The sequence below is a fragment of the Apis florea genome, unplaced genomic scaffold (assembly GCF_048593485.1).
Source record: "Apis florea isolate Af1SG1 unplaced genomic scaffold, ASM4859348v1 contig_3158_pilon, whole genome shotgun sequence".
Taxonomy (NCBI): Eukaryota; Metazoa; Arthropoda; class Insecta; order Hymenoptera; family Apidae; genus Apis; species Apis florea.
In genome coordinates, this window is record NW_028256713.1 from 4,887,815 (window position 1) to 4,904,197 (window position 16,383).

General features: G+C 48.1%; 1 protein-coding gene across 1 annotated transcript in view; it reads right to left on the reverse strand.

The window, feature by feature from the left end:
- dpy (fibrillin-like protein dumpy) overlaps positions 1 to 16,383 on the reverse strand; it is a 109,504-nt gene that overhangs the window by 70,585 nt on the left and 22,536 nt on the right. Inside the window, exons 3-38 of the mRNA XM_086909689.1 lie at positions 16,128 to 16,323; positions 15,467 to 15,571; positions 15,054 to 15,170; positions 14,729 to 14,976; positions 14,229 to 14,478; positions 13,540 to 13,785; positions 13,235 to 13,354; positions 12,830 to 12,963; positions 12,525 to 12,762; positions 12,321 to 12,443; positions 12,107 to 12,241; positions 11,796 to 12,029; positions 11,184 to 11,699; positions 10,831 to 11,016; positions 10,509 to 10,760; positions 9,953 to 10,381; positions 9,558 to 9,851; positions 9,223 to 9,471; positions 7,357 to 9,117; positions 7,092 to 7,280; positions 6,634 to 7,015; positions 6,114 to 6,529; positions 5,861 to 6,011; positions 5,529 to 5,778; positions 5,149 to 5,413; positions 4,578 to 5,041; positions 4,237 to 4,492; positions 3,791 to 3,985; positions 3,546 to 3,728; positions 2,593 to 3,237; positions 2,287 to 2,488; positions 2,032 to 2,207; positions 1,675 to 1,943; positions 1,184 to 1,586; positions 850 to 1,092; positions 464 to 598 (exon numbers count right to left, since the gene is read on the reverse strand). Of these exons, the coding sequence (XP_086765815.1) occupies positions 464 to 598; positions 850 to 1,092; positions 1,184 to 1,586; positions 1,675 to 1,943; positions 2,032 to 2,207; positions 2,287 to 2,488; positions 2,593 to 3,237; positions 3,546 to 3,728; positions 3,791 to 3,985; positions 4,237 to 4,492; positions 4,578 to 5,041; positions 5,149 to 5,413; positions 5,529 to 5,778; positions 5,861 to 6,011; positions 6,114 to 6,529; positions 6,634 to 7,015; positions 7,092 to 7,280; positions 7,357 to 9,117; positions 9,223 to 9,471; positions 9,558 to 9,851; positions 9,953 to 10,381; positions 10,509 to 10,760; positions 10,831 to 11,016; positions 11,184 to 11,699; positions 11,796 to 12,029; positions 12,107 to 12,241; positions 12,321 to 12,443; positions 12,525 to 12,762; positions 12,830 to 12,963; positions 13,235 to 13,354; positions 13,540 to 13,785; positions 14,229 to 14,478; positions 14,729 to 14,976; positions 15,054 to 15,170; positions 15,467 to 15,571; positions 16,128 to 16,323 (10,657 nt within the window). The remainder of the gene's footprint in view (positions 1 to 463; positions 599 to 849; positions 1,093 to 1,183; positions 1,587 to 1,674; positions 1,944 to 2,031; positions 2,208 to 2,286; positions 2,489 to 2,592; positions 3,238 to 3,545; positions 3,729 to 3,790; positions 3,986 to 4,236; positions 4,493 to 4,577; positions 5,042 to 5,148; positions 5,414 to 5,528; positions 5,779 to 5,860; positions 6,012 to 6,113; positions 6,530 to 6,633; positions 7,016 to 7,091; positions 7,281 to 7,356; positions 9,118 to 9,222; positions 9,472 to 9,557; positions 9,852 to 9,952; positions 10,382 to 10,508; positions 10,761 to 10,830; positions 11,017 to 11,183; positions 11,700 to 11,795; positions 12,030 to 12,106; positions 12,242 to 12,320; positions 12,444 to 12,524; positions 12,763 to 12,829; positions 12,964 to 13,234; positions 13,355 to 13,539; positions 13,786 to 14,228; positions 14,479 to 14,728; positions 14,977 to 15,053; positions 15,171 to 15,466; positions 15,572 to 16,127; positions 16,324 to 16,383) is intronic.

Here is a 16,383-nt window from a genome sequence, read left to right on the forward strand (position 1 = left end):
AGATTGGATACTGAAATAAACATTCTACATATGAATAAATTACGTGTGAGACATGTGTGAAACGTGTTCCTCATTTCCTGGACACATTATGTACAGTATTGCCTAACTGTAGATAGATATATATGTACAGGTATATATGTTTTCACGCGACCATTTGTGGGTAAAATCCAGTGTCGTATTTTTGTATCGTTTTTTTTTTTGTACAATATGTATATATATATATATATGTATAAGAATCGTCTAAAAGACTGGTCCAATCACATCTGTCTCTTCGATTGTTAAACGATTCACTGGATTAATACATTCTAATGGTATTACTGTCAATTCCTACTAAAGACGATAATACATGGTTATTCTACGACCATGTTCCTCATGTTTCGTCATTAATTGCTCGCTAGTCACAAATGCTGTACATAAAATTAATCGATATGCCCGGTTAAACAGTTAGTAGGCCGTCTCTTACCTGTCGTGCACTCGACATCCGGCGATCCACTGGTACCTGGTGGACACCTGCACACGAATATCGCACCGTCCCGTATGCACTCGGCTCCCTTACCGCATCCGTTCGTGCGACAATCGAAGCTCTTTTCCGCGCTACCTGTGCTCGCGATCGAGAAAATTTATCGGTGAAACGAAGTAAAAATCGATCGAAATCTGTCTTTTCCTTTTTCCTTTCTTTTCTTTTTCTTTTTTTGCAAATATCACGAAAAAAACTCATCCATCGTATATGATCATTCGAGAGAAAAAGAAATGCATTCTTTTACAACTTTGAACATAACTTTGGTTTTAATTTTAAATTTTAAATAGCGTTGGTATTAAAAAATAATTGTCCGACCGACGGATACTCACAAGCGTGCATCGGATCCCCGGAAGGAAAATTGGATGGGCAGTAGCATTGCGGTTGATTCTTGTAAATCCTGCAAGCAGCGTTCACGCCGCAACGCATATCCTTGCACGGTTCCCCTCCGTCGCAGATGCAGGCTTGGTGAGGATCGCCGTGGCATCCGGGGTCGCAGGTGCACTCGAATCCGTTCAATGTTTCTCTACACTTCGCGTTCACGCCACAAGGTCTTCTCAAACACTCGTCCCCGCCTTCGAGTTTTAAATTATTAATATAACTTTCAATTTTAAGAATTTTAAGAAAATTCAAATAAGATCTACGCATCTACTCTTAGTCAGGTACCTTTCTTGCAGTTGATCTGAGGATTTCCATAGTGTCCAGGAGGACAAGAGCACTGCGCCTTCCTATTAACCACCCTGCATTGCGCGTTGAAGCCGCACACACCGTGTTGGAGGCAGGGATTCGTGCACACACCGTCCTCGCTGCACCGTTTGTTGGCCTCGCAGTCCTCGTCTCGATGGCACTCCAGTTGATAGCACTCTTGGCTGGGCTCCCCTTGGAACCCTTCTGGGCACAGACACACCGCTCTGTGATTCGACACGCGGCACAGAGCATTGATTCCGCAGGGCGATCCATTTGCGGAACACGGATCCTCGCATTGGCCATTGACGCAGGATAGGGCGGATGGACAATCGGAATGTGTGCGGCATCCGATCAGACACAGCCCCTCGTCACAAACGTATCCCTGTATATACGATAATATTTTAAAAAAAGACAACTCTTTCTGTGTTTTTTTTTTAATTCTTGTAAACTTGAAAAGAACTTGGTACAACCTTTGGACAATAGTTGTTAACGTCACACTTGATGCGACATTTCCCCGAATGGCACGTTTCACCGCACGAGCATTGATCCTGGCTGTGGCAACTCTTCGTGCAGAAACCGATCTCGTCGCATTCGCAAGCGCCGTCGCAGGGGATCATGGATTTCGAGCAACTGATTAATGCATTCCCATAATAATTGGCCGGACAACTGCATTGCGCCACGTGATTCGCCACGCGGCAACCCGCGCACTCGCCGCAAGCCTTGCCACCCTCGCAAGGATCTGTAAAAAAAAAGAAAAAGAATGGACGTAAAATTAAATTGAAAAGAATTATTCTCCAATAGTGTTATATAAGCATCGTCTCACTTACTTTTACATTTGTTATTTATGCAAGACTCGTCATTGGGGCAAGTGTTGTCGCTGCGACATCCAATATCGCATAATCTGTTCTGACAAATCTGATTAGCCACGCAGTGATCGTCGCTGTTGCATATAGCCTTGCATATCCCCCCGTCGCATCGTTCGTCGCTCAAGCAATTAGCGTCACTGCAAAATAATTTACACCATCTTACTTAAATCTTCTCCCCGAGGAGAAGCAATCTTCGATAAACTTAATAAGCCTTGCCTTCTACACGTTGCGTAACAAGATCTTCCGTAACAAGTCTGACCGGTCGCGCATTCCTGTTCCGCGTTGCAAGGCAAGAACGCCTGTTTGCAGCCGATCAGAGGATCCCCTACCAACGGTGTCGGGCACGAGCACACTTTCTGATGAGCCGCGACCGTGCACTTGGCGTTCGCTCCGCACACGTCAGGAAGAGAGCAAGGATCTGCGAGACGAGAAACGAAAATTTCGAGTCCAAAGCAAATTATGCATCACATTACTTTATATATCATTTTGCATCGATCGATAATTACCGTCGAAACTTCTTACCTCGACACTGGTTATTCAGACAAGCGAAATTCTCTTGACACTCGACATCAGCGCGGCATCCGATCACGCACACCAATCCCTCGCATATTTCTCCGCTTCTGCAATCCTCGTCCCTTCTGCACAACGATTTACAAATCCCCGAGGGATCGCAGCGCTCGTTGCTCAGACAATTCAAATCCGTGGAGCAGACGGGGGTGCAAATGTTTCCTATGCAAGCTGTCCCCGTGGCGCAGTCCCTGTTCGCCTGGCAGACGGGCCCAGGCGATCTCAGGCAGGCAACCTTCGCGGTTGGATTCGGTATGAAGCCGGCTGGGCACGAACAGGTGGCGCGTTGATTGAACACCGTGCACTTGGCGTTCGGCCCGCAAGGGGTCGCCTCGCAAGGATTGATGCATTTGTTCGTGATGCACGCTTCGTTGGCGTTGCAGTCCTCGTCCGCCCGACAACCGAACGTGCACATGTTGTGCAAGCATATGTGGCCCAGAAAACAGTCGTTGTCCAACCTGCAGGTGAGCAAACAGTTTCCCCGAACGCATTTCTCGTTGAACGCGCACTCGTTGTCGCTGGAGCAGATTGGAAGGCACACGTTGTCGCGGCAGGTATTCCCGTCGTTGCAGTCGTTCGTGTCTCTGCAGGACACTGGCACTGAGAGAATCGAATGCGGAACGAAATTTATTTATTTTACCAAGCTATTTTACCAAGATACGAAAATCTTTTGATTCAGAGAATTTAAATCTTAAGAATTTTTTGATAAAGTTAAAGGTCGAGAGAAAAAACGTTTCATAAAAATTTTCTTGAAATTAATAACAAAATAATTCTTCCTTAAATAGTTGTAATTCAAAAATGTGGGACGGTAAACTTTTAGATAAGAAATTTTTATCTTCTATAAGCTTTAGAAAAATTCAACCAATGGGAGAGGGAAAAATGTGAAAGTTTCGAAATAAAATTCTCACATCTCACGCATTCCACTTCCGAGTTGCCGGTGAAGCCAGGTGGGCAGCTGCACTGTTTAATGTGACTCCTCACGTCGCATTCCGCATTTATTCCACACGCGGCTCTCACGTTGCAAGGATCCAGGCATTGTCCGTTCAAGCACAGGTCTGACAAGTTGCATTCCTCGTCCGATTGGCAGGACGCTGAAAGAATTTCAAATCGTTCACGATCCACGATCGAGAAGAGCTTGTTAGACAATACTCACGTCGACAAATGCCTTCGTAACAGTAGGTGTTGGGCGAGCAGTCCGCGGCTGACGAACAAATAACCGGTTTAGGCCGACAGCCTATACTTAGATTGTTCGGATCGCCCTCGTAATCGGGCCGACACTGACAGGCCCCCGCGTGATTAGCGGCCGCGCAATCCGCGTTCGGCCCGCACTGCGTGCGCGAGCAAACATCTGGAATATCGGGATCATCGACAAAGTCAGTCAAGACGAAATCTAAGATTTGTCGTTAAAACTCTACGAACAACACAATTTGCTGGAGGAAGATTATAATAAGTAAGATAAAATTATTACGATTTGAAAATTTTCTTTGATTAATCTTTAAATTCTCGATAAATTTTTCCAAATGAAATTTCGAGAACGTGATTCTCCGTGTATGTCGAAATTCCGTTTTAAAAATCAATCGCGAACGATGTTTTACGTACCGAAACATTTGGGCACATTGTTGACGTTAATACACTTGGCGGTGAGTGGGCAATCCTCGTCCTGTAGACACTCTACCGGTGGTTGACAACCACTGTTGTACGGATCTCCAACCATTCCCTGTTGACAATGACATTTGTAAGAGCCTCTGGAATTTTCGCACAGAGCGCCAGGAGCGCACGGTTCGTTCAGACAATAATCGATCAATTGGCATCCGTGGGTAGGCTCTCCCGTATAACCTGGCTGGCACGTGCATATCTAGAAAAGACGATATACTTTACTACACCTTTTTACTAATTTTCCACGACGATTCGACGTATAATAATTAATTCGATCGATCAACCTGAACGTGCTTCTCCGCCGTGCAAATGGCGTTAACCCCGCAAGGATTATGGGCGAGACAAGCGATTCTACATTTGTGGGTGTCGCAAATCTTCTCCCCGGTGCAATCCTCGTTCGCCTCGCACTCGATAGGCTGGCAACCGATCTTATCGTCCTTGGGATTTCCAAAGAATCCAGATTTGCAGGAGCAAACCGCGACGTGTTTATCCGCCTTGCATTCCGCGTTCCGCCCGCAGAGGACCAAGTCGCACGCTTTGCGACACTCCGCCTGGCCAATGTTGTTCTTCACGCATCTTTCGTCGTAGGAGCAATCGCCATTCGACGTGCAACGCAGTTCCTGCACGCAAATGTTGTTGTGACAGTATTGGTATTCGGGGCAACTGGAGTTGGTCTTGCAAGTCGGTTGACAGAGGCCGTTGATGCAGAGCTGGTCGCCTATGCAATCCCTCGTGCTACCGCACAACGCTGTAACGTGAATATAGATCGAAGATGAAGTGAGAAAATTTTTAAATCGAACGATTGATTCAAAGGTTGAATCGAATCGTCGAGTTTCTGTTTCTATTTATTTGTACCGGTGCATATTCCTCCCTTGCAAGCCGAGCCTGTGGCGCATTGGGAATCCGATTTGCAGTATTGGACAGGTGTGCAGCCCAGATTGGGGTCACCTGTGCCACCGGGTTGACACGTGCACACCGCGCTATGGTTCAGAGAAGAGCAGTCCGCTCCTTGGCCGCATACGTTGGAAAGAGAGCAAGGATCGACGCATTTGTGATTGAAACAGGCGTCGGAAGGACCGCAGTCGCTGTGGTAATTGCATTCCAAATGGACGCACTCCGACTGGGGGAAGAGTTTAAAAAATAAAGAAACAAGCAAGCGAACGATCGAAAGGAAAATTAATTTTTAGATTTTAATTTTAATTGATTGAAAGAAGATCGTTCGAGGATAGGCTCACCGCTGGATTGCCGGTAGTCTGGCCAGGACATCTGCAAAATGGAACGTGGTCACGGACGAAACACTCGGCGTTTCTTCCGCAAACGGCGGACACGTCGCAAGGATTCGTGCATCTGTTGTCGATGCAAGCAGAATTGGGGCAGTCGAAATCGGTGAAGCAGTCGCCTGGCTGTTTGCAACCCGACTTGAACGGATCTCCGACCAATCCGTGAGGACAAATGCAGGTGTAAGAGCCCTCCGTGTTTTGACAACTGTAAAATAAACGCATTCTCGTCATTAAAATTATAAACATTAACTTTATGTGAGAAGCAAACAAATTGTAATTAAACGTACACCGCGGAAGAGTGACAAGGATTTTCCAAACACTCGTCCACATCTTCGCAAATATCGCCTGCCAGCTCGAAACCGGGATAACATTGGCATATTCCAGTGTGGTCGGACGCCACGCAGTTCCCGTATCCACAATTCATTTGATTGCAAGGACCTTGGGTGAATCGTTTCGTTAGAAGAAGATTAAACGAAATCCACGATCAATCTACGATTCTGAATCGAAATTATGAATGAAACGTTTGCTTTGATCACTCACTGCTGCATTTGTTAGCGTCCTGATTGCAATACTTGTCGGTGGGGCAGTCGTTATTGGAGAGACACTCCACTTTGAAACATCCCGAGGAATCACCTATGTAACCAGGCTGGCATTGGCACGCGGCAGCGTGGTCGAAAACGGAGCAAATTGTGTTGAGGCCGCAGTCGACCAGAGAGCAAGGATCGGTGCAATTGTGTTGGATGCAAGCCTGCGAGTCAGGACAATCAGCGTCCAATATGCATTGATGAGAAATCGCGCAACCGGTTCCCACGGGATCACCGGCCGTCCCTTGCGGGCAGACGCAGCGATAAGATCCACGAAGATTGACACAATCCGCGCTCGAGTGACAGGGATGATCATCGCATTCGTTGATGTCCAAACAGTGTTCCGGCCCAGCTATGAATCCGTGGCTGCATCTGGATGGCAAACGAATTTTAGATTTATCTACCCGTGAATCCGAATTTAAATCAATTAATCTTGTTTGCCTTGTTTGAGAGAAATTAAGTATACGAATACGTACTTGCACTTGTTGTTGATGCACACCTCGTTGTCGTTGCAGCCAACGTCGGAGGTGCAGCCTACCTCGCACACTCCGTCGATGCACAATTCGCCCGGCAGACAATTACTGTCACTGTAGCACACCTTCATGCATATACCATTCTTGCAACGTTCACCCTCGGCGCAGTTGCTCGGTTCGCTGCATTGGCATTGGCAGAATCCAGACACGCACACGTGCTGGCTGGGGCAATCCTGGGGACCCTCGCATATGTTCGGCACTCTGACGCAGCCCTGTTGGGGCGTAGGATTCCCGTGAAAGCCGAGAGGACAGGTACACAGGGTCGCGTGATTCGTGATGCTACAGATCGCATTCGGACCGCAAACATCTTTCTTTTTACACGGATCTGAAACGGAAGAACAGAACGTTGATTTCAAACAATTTTCTTCTTCTTCTTCTTCTTTTTCCTTTCTTAATAATACCTTGACACTTGTTGTTAATGCAAGACTCCGTCGACGGGCAATTCTTGTTGCTTCGACATCCCAAGATGCACGCTCCGTTGACGCAAGTCTGATCGGTCTGACACTGCGAATGGGTGACACAGGGAACCACGCACTTATTGTTAGCGCACTTTTCACCCGCCGAGCAATCAGCAGCCGTTCTGCAAACAGCTACAACCAAGATAATTTTCTCGATGAAACCACACGCATCTAAATCCGTGAATCAAAAAGAAACCTATCCGCTTACCTATGCACTGTCCCTCGAGGCACACGCTCTCCTCGCAATCGGCATCGACGTTGCAGTAATTGGTTGCGCGGACGCAACCATCCTGCGGCTCCTTCGAAGACGGTACGAATTTATGGATGCACTTGCAACTCGGTCGCCCGTTGATAACGTCGCAAATGGAATTCGGTCCGCAAGCATTTTCGCACGGGTTGGCGCAACGATGGTTGTGGCAGATCGAGTGCACGGGGCAATCCTTGGCTGTGGCGCAGTAACCCTCCGGTTGGCAGCCTTTCGCGTAAGGATCCCCGACGAAGTTTGCCGGGCACTGGCACACGGGATTGTTGGATGGGCCCGGGACGCAGACGGCCGTCTCGTGGCAGGGATTCGGATGGCAGGCCTCGATCGCCACGCACTCGACGTCGGCGACCGGATTCGGTTTCAACCCGGGTGGACACTGGCAGATCGCTCTGTGGTCGTCCGCTATGCAAACGGCGTTCACCCCGCAAGCATCCTCGCCGCAGGCGTCGTAACAAGTGTGGGTCAGCCTGTTGCAAAGCTGCGTGGGCGGGCAGTCGAGGTTGTAGACGCAGGGGACAGGTTTGCATCCCTCGACCGCGTCGTTGGGATCGCCAGCGTAGAGGCCGGGCGGGCACTCGCAGTTTGCCACGTGATTGTGAACCACGCACAACGCGTTCGGCCCGCACGAGACGAAATTGCACACCGGCTGACACGCGAGAAGCCCCTCCTTCCCGCTCCTGCACGTCTCATCCTCGGGGCACTCGGTGTCCGTGGAGCACCGATCCTTCCTACGCGTCTGGCAACCGTGACGATCGTTGGGATTCCCCACGAAACCGGGCAGACACTCGCAACGGCCGCGATGCTTCTCCGCCACGCATCGAGAGTTGGGGGCGCATGTGAAGCTTTCACACACCGAGGCGCACTTCAACACGCCGAGAGGATCGGGCCTGCAGCCCTCCGTCGCGTGGCAATCGTCGTCGGATATGCAATCGGGGACCGATGGCTTCTCGCAAGACGACAATATAGGATTCCACTCGTACCCGTCCTGGCACTTGCAAGTCGCGTGGCCGGGGATTATGTCCGGCTCGCACTTTTGGTGGGCGCCGCACACCACCTTGCTGCACGGGTTCACGCACTCGCGGACGCCGTCGTCGAGCGGGACGCAGAACGAGTCCTTGGCGCAGTCGGCGTCGTTGCGGCAACCGGGCGTTATAACCGATTTCGACGGTTGGCAACCCTCCACCAAGTTGCTGGGATTCCCCACGTATCCGTCGACGCACAAGCACGAGGACGCGTGATTCTGGGTGACGCACAACGCGTTTGGACCGCACTGCAACTTGCTGCACGCGTCCACGCATTTTCTAACTCCTTTTCCGACTTGGAAGCAGATCTGTTGGGGCTCGCAATCGAGGTCGTTGGAGCAGTGGCCGTGAAGGCGACACCCTTTGGCAAGATCGTTGGGGTTGCCCGTGTAACCGAGCGGGCAGACGCAGGCCCCCTCCTGACAGACCGATCTGGGTCCGCATTTCACGTCGCTGCAACGATTTATGCACTTGCCGCCCGTGCAACTGTAGTCGAGCGGACAGGGGATCGAGTCGCTGCAACTACAGGTCGAGGGATCGGTGCAGGGGCCGACTTGGACTTGCTGGCAACCGATGAAAGGATTGCCGAAGAAGTTCTCCTTGCAGCGACAGTCGTAACTACCGATCGTGTTGATGCACACCGCGTTGTTCCCGCAAGCGTTCGCATTGCACTCGTTGATATCTGAAAAGAAGTTGTCAAAATTTTTCGGTGGAGAGGTGATCTATCGACACGATATATATATGTTTACATTTGAAAATGATGGAAGATAATTTTTGGAACACGAACCGTGGCACTGAATATAAGGATTTCCAGCGTAACCGGGAGGGCACAAGCATTCGACAGCGTTTGGCCCAGCGTTGCAATGGGCGTCCTTTCCGCACAGCGCGGTGGAACAATCGGATTTCTGTTGCACTCCACAACCGTGATACGGGTTCCCAGTCGTGCCAGGATTGCACACACACTTCGACTCTTGCAACGTGTACTCGCAATGGGCGTTCGAGCCGCAAGCAGGATCGCAGGCGGGTGGTAGAATCGCTAAGGAACAGAGAATTCGATTCGACAAAGTGCGCGACGAAGTGAAATTATTGGTTCGAATGGTTGTTGAACAGGGCGACGCTTACGCGGCATGCAAAGGAGATCCGGATTCCCAATGAAATACGGATTGCACACGCATTTGCTGGTAGCTGGGTCGCAGGAGGCGCCGATACCACAGACCACGCCCTCACATCGACGTTTGCACCTTCCGCTTATGCACACGCTTGGCTCCACGCAAGGGACTTCCGGGGAGCAAATATCCGGTTGGCACTGGCCCCCAGGGAACGGATTGCCCATGAAACCTTCGATGCACTTGCACGTTGGCCCGCTATAACTCACGATGCACTGTGCCCCGGAACCACAGACGAACCCATCGCATTCTATATATATGTATATAATAATTTTGACAATTTTGGGATTAAACGATGAAATATTTAAGGAGTAAAAAAAAAAGAGCATTTAAGGATTGTATACGACTTACGAGAAACGCATTCGTTGTTCTTGCCCTCCACGAATCCGATCACGCATCGACACCACGCGGCATGCTTGTCCGGCTCGCAATAAGCGTTTGGCCCGCAAGGTATATTGTCGCAAGGGTTCGCGCACCTGCCGTTGACGCAGGCGAACAGATTGTCGCAATCGTCGTTCGAGGTACACTCGTTCTTGGCCACGGCTCCGGTACAACCACCTCCATAAGGATCGCCCACTGTCCCCTTCGGACATTCGCAAATGTGATCGCCTTTCGTGTTGATGCAATAGGCACCGTGTCCGCAAGGATTATTCGCGCACTCATTCACATCCACGCAACCGTGTTGAGGATCCCCCTCGTAACCAGCCTCGCACATGCACCTCGGTGGATCGCTTGGCGTGCATTTCGCGTTTATGCCGCATGGAAATCTGTCGCAAGGATCTGAAAAAATATTTGAAATAATGTTAAAATAATCACTCGTTAAAATTGGATTCGAATATCGTTGAAATTCGATCTTGTTTTTTTGGCAACAATTCTGTGTTTTTTTTTTTTCCGCGAAGAAACTTACTTTTGCAAAGGTTTCCGTCGAGGGGATCGGTGTAAAACGGTGGCGGACAAACGCATTCGCCAGGCTGGACGCATTTCTCGTTGGCTTTGCACTCGTTGTCGCTCGTACACCTCTTCTGAGCTGGGGAACAAAGACCGTTGTACGGATCGCCACCGTAACCGTGCGGGCAAACGCACTGATGCGATCCTGGAAGGTTCATGCACTCTGCCCCGTAACCGCATACTTGATGTCCGACGATACACTCGTTTATATCTACGAAAGTAATTTCGATTTAGAGAAAAACGGACGAAATTCGACGTGGAAAGGAAGAAATTTTCGATACCCTCGCAAGAACCGTCACTCTTGGTCGTATATCCTTTGGGACAAGCGCAGTAGCTCACTCCACCCGCGATTGTGATACATTCCGCGCCGCTTGGACACTTCTCGCCTTTGGAACATCCAGCCAACATGCATTTCCCATTGACGATCTTGTACGGAGGCTGACATTGGCACTCGATACTGTTGCACTCTGCGATTATTATCGTTCGAATTTAAATGTCAACAATTTACTGCACCATCGATATCTATTCCATTATTATTATCCATAAAATGAATCGTAATTAATTTAATTATCCACGAGTCACGATAGTAAAGTGGATTTTAAGAAAAGAAAGAAAGAAAGAAATTCAAAATCACCTTCACAAAGCGAGAAAGGATTTCCGTTAAATCCAGGTGGACACTGGCACTCGTAACTTCCGGGTAAATTTTTACAGATGGCGTTAACGCCGCAAGCGGGCTTATCTCTGAGCTCCATACATTCGTTAATATCCCTACACTTTCCACTCTCGTGATCCCTGGTGTATCCTCTCTGACAGATGCAAACGCTGCTTCCAATGAATTCATCCTTGATGCACTGTTCCCCGGCAGGGCACGGTGTGCTCGGTCCGCAAACGTGAGGGGCCTTCGATTCCTGACAACCACCGCTGTACGGATCACCCGTGGTACCGCTCGGACACTGGCAAGAGAACGATCCTGGCTCGTTGTTGCAGATGGCGCCTTGTGGGCATGGATTGATGGCGCACTCGTCGATATCCCTGCAACCGCCCTTCACCCCAGGCTTGCCCGTGTAACCACTGCGGCAGAGACATGTGGCCACGTCGTTGGACAGCATGCAATGGGCATTCGGCCCGCAGGTCAAATCCTCGCACGGATCTAATTTAATCGTACGTATTTTTTTATTAGAAAGAAAATTACTCGACAAAATTTTTTCGAAAATTTTATTTTTACGAAGAACGAAGAGATACTCACGTCTGCAGTCGTTTCCAACGTTAGGCTCGGGACACAGGCAACGCTTTTGCGGATCGCAAATGGCATTTCCAGGGCAATCGCCATCAACGTCGCACGTAACTATGCCGACACACTTGATGTAAGGATCAGGATCCGGAATAGTTCCCTCTGGACAAGTGCACGAGTACGAACCCTCGGTATTCGTGCAGGTGGCCCCATGACCGCAAGTATCTGATCTCGTACATTCGTCCACATCTGTCTCAAATTTATCGTTAATCATCGTCTTCGATTTCAATTTGTTTAAACTCGCGTATCTTCAATTCGAAACGTACCCATGCATTGTTTGAAAGCATTCCCCGAGAATCCTGGCTTGCACTGACAACTGAATCCGCCCAAAGTATTCGTACAGATCGCATTTTTGCCACAACGTCCCGAAGGGCCGTTTATCGCGTCGCATTCGTTTATATCTGGTTCGAAGGGAAATTAAAAATATCATTCGTCCAATCCATTCGTGAGATCGATTCGTTCGTACAACCAAACACTTACCAACGCATCCAGCCGCGATGTCGTTCGGATTGAAAGTCCATCCGTCTTCGCAGATGCAATAAGCTTCGTGGCCGTCCGCTTTGCAATACGCGTGATCGCCACAAGTTACTTCGTCGCACGGTGCTAACGAAAAAAAAAAAAAAAAAAAGAAATTACGTTATTCGATCTATTGTCATATCCTTTCATCAAATTTATCCATTTTACCTTTACACGGTGTATGGGGCGGGGTTCCAACGAAACCAGACTCGCATTCGCAGTGATAACTACCCCTCGTGTTGGTGCAAATCGATGCAGGTCCACACGGGTTCGAAAGACACTCGTCAACGTCCACGCACTCGGCTCCAACAGCTTTGAATCCGTTCTTGCAGAAGCATTGCTCTTCGATGCACTCGGCGTTGTTCACGCAATCGAAATTCGATTTGCAGAGCGTGGTCACGTCGGTCTAAAGGTGTAATAAAATTTAAAAAGAGGAGAGGACGATAAAATTGATTAAAGAATAAATCAATTACCTGTTCGCAAGCGATCGTCGGATTCGGATTGGCACTGTATCCCGGTGGACAGACGCAATTGTAACCAGGATCCTTGTTCTTGCAAATCGCGTTTCTCCCGCAAGGGCTCTCTAACGCTGTGCACTCGTCGATGTCTGAGAAACAATATATTTCTGATTAATGACAATTAATTAATGAAAATTGACCGATGAAGAAAAATATACAAGCACGGTATTTTGTCTTACAGAAGAAAGATGAAGGTAATAAAATCGATCAAACTTCGTTCTATATACATTTCCATAAAAAAAAAAATATATAAGACAAGGGATCGGCTGTAAATTATATACAATTCTTCTAAACCCATTTTTCCGAACGAACGTATGAAAGAAAAAGAAAAGAGAAATTGTATAATATCGGTGTGCTAACCGCTGCATCCCTTAAAAGGATCCCCAGTGTAGTCCGTCTTGCAACTGCACACGAAGCTGCCAATCGTGTCGCTGCATTCAGCGTTCTCGCCGCAAGGGTTTGTCTCACATTCGTTCACGTCTGTTAATAAACACGGTTAATCGTGCAATGGCCATTAATCTAACCTATCGAATTGTTACTTGAAATTATGGGCTATTAAAGAATCATTATATATACTTCAGGATTATTATAATGAAGTGATAAAGATTTTAAAAATGATTGCTTCCTCTTTTTTTTTTTTTTTAACAAGTTAGATGATGACTGACTTTCGCACAGTGTTAGTCCTTGACCGATGAAACCCTGGGGGCAGATACACTTGTACGATCCGGGCACGTTGATGCATCTCGCGTTCTCCGCGCATGCATCCGTTCGACCACACTCGTTCACGTCGATGCAACCGTGCGTCGGGTCCATCTGATAGCCTGCCCGACACCTGCACTCGAAACTACCCTCCGTGTTCACGCACACCGCATCCGTGCCACATGGTGCGCCCTCCTCGCATTCGTTTATATCTGTTAGTCATGGTTAGTCGATCTTTACTTTCCGCTCTCTAACGTTAAAAGATTCTATGTTAACATCGCTAATAAAAGCTTGAATATCCAACGAATGTGCAAAGCGCTTGATCTCCACGATCGAATCTTTCGTTTTTTCATCTCCTTCTTTTTTTTTTTTTTTTTTTTTTTTTTACGATATAAAACGTTCGAACGTATTATAATAACGGACGATGCTTTCCTTCTTCAACTTGAAATTAGATTTTCACCGTAAAATATTTTGAACTTTTGGATCATCGAGATCAAGAGCTCGCTTGGACGTTAGAAACCTTAAGCGTCAAGATTGATCTTTCTAATTTACCATTCTTCAAATTGTATGTACAAAGAAATCGGTCGAATACATCGAACTCCGGTCGAAACGCGGCAAGAAAACGTTTCGGATAATAAGAAATCGAGTTACCCACCGTGACAGCCTATCCAAGGATCGCCGCTCGTTCCTTCCGGACAAGCGCAGCGGAAACCGCCGTCCAGGTTGGTGCACTGGGCCGAACGGCCGCAAGGAGTGCGCAGGCACTCGTCTACGTCCACGCATTCCTCCTCGGGGTTGCCGTTATAACCCTCGGGACACTCGCATTTGTGCCCACCCGCCAAGTTGATGCACAGCGCACCCCTTCCGCAGGCACCCACGTAATTGCACTCGTTGATATCGATACACTGTGAAAAATCGATATACTCACAACCTCCTGCCTTCGAACGCAAAGTGAAATTTCTTTTGATAAAAAAATAACTCGATTGAATCGTATACGCGTCCTAACTTTCCAGAATTTATTTGGATCTCGACGAAAAGACAGATACTGTATTTTTCGTTTCATTATACCAATCAAAATTGTTTAAAACAGTTCCATTCGGTTCGTCGTTTCACAACCCCCCTGGAAAAACATACTTTATGTCGAAAATTACTCACAGATTCGTACGGGTCTCCCGTGAAGCCAGGTTGGCAGGCGCAGGTGTAATTCCCCGGGATATTGTTGCACACGGTGTTGTCGCCGCACGCGCCAGGTATCACGCACTCGTTCACATCCTCGCAATGCACCTCGCCGTCGCCGATGTAGCCGGGTTTGCATTTGCATAGGAAGTTGGAGGGAAGGTTGCAGCACTCGGCGTTCTCGACGCATCTCGCGGCGAATGCCGGGTTATCGCACTCGTTGATGTCTGCGGACACGTGTGAACAGAATAAAAAGGAATAAAAGCATCCGATACAACGTGGGGGAGGAATGATACGCACGTACCTTCGCAATGGAAACCGTCGCCTTGGTAGCCGGGGAAACAGGAACATTGGAAGCTGCCGAGAGTGTTCGTGCAATGCGCGAATATATCGCAGGGCCGGTATTTGCACTCGTTCTCGTCTGAAACGTTTGCATTTCCATGAGTTGTAGAAAGAAATCGGATCAATGACGGATAAAAAAGAAAATCGTTCTATCGACGATCCTGAAATGCTATTTATAACCTTATAGTCTTGCCAAGCATCTACTTTTTAATCGAAAAAAAAAAAAAAAAGAAAAAAAAATTCATCTATCATTTTTCTAATTACTCGTAATTACTTCGTGTCTCGAGAAATTTGCATATCTCTCTAATATTTTCATACTCTATTTATATAAATACGTTAAATTAAAGAAGAACAGGTTTGGAGAGTTTCACTTACCCGGTACCTGACAATTACAACCACCGAAACCGTCGTTACAGTGGCACACGGAGCCAAGGCACACGCCGTTCAGACACCTGGTCCCGTCCTCCTTCGTGCAATCGTCTGAGAGAGAAAGAGAATAAAGAGGGGGAAGAAAGGAGAATAGAAAAAAATCAATTAACGATTCAACACTTGATCAACATCGAAAGTCTCCTTAGTCATCTCCTTCGCGAGAACGAAATGTCGCGGTTGAAGAACATCGTGGTAAAAAAAAAAAAAAAAAATCGCCGATTACGATGAGTAATCGGTCCCCCTTCTCGGCTTACGTAACGCGTAACATCATCTTGAGGCGAAACGGCGCGGTCTCCAACGCGGCTCGCATAATAATAAAAATCAATGTCGATTAATCGGCGGCGGAAGAGCGTGGTGGAGAAACGCGACGACAGGCTGGCCGGTTCTCCTCGTAATTGCCGTGACGAGGCGACGAGGCGATCGCGCTTGCGGTTTCACGCGGGGATCGGCGTGATCGGCGTCGAGAGGAAGGCGAGGGACGCGGGAAGAAGTCAGAGTTTCCATTCTTTTCCCCCCGCCTCGAAGGGGAAATGTTTTCTCGCGCGAGTTCTATTCTCTCTCCGCCCGTACGGGAATTTCCATTCGTGAGAGAGGAACGAGAGTTTACCTGTACACTTTAATCTGTCGCGTTGCTCGTCCGTGCCTTGGTAACAGTCGACGTGGTCGTCGCACAGCTTGGACAATTCGAGGAGCTGCAGCACTTCCGTCGACTCGTTCACCTGGCACCCGAAGTAGCCGTCCTCCAGGTTCAGGAAGAACACTTCTCTTCTTGGTCCGTGGCCGAGTCCTCTCAGAGATTCGACCTGACCAATGTAATTTATTTTGTTTTATTTTTAGTTTAGTTTAGTTTAGTTACTCGAAGA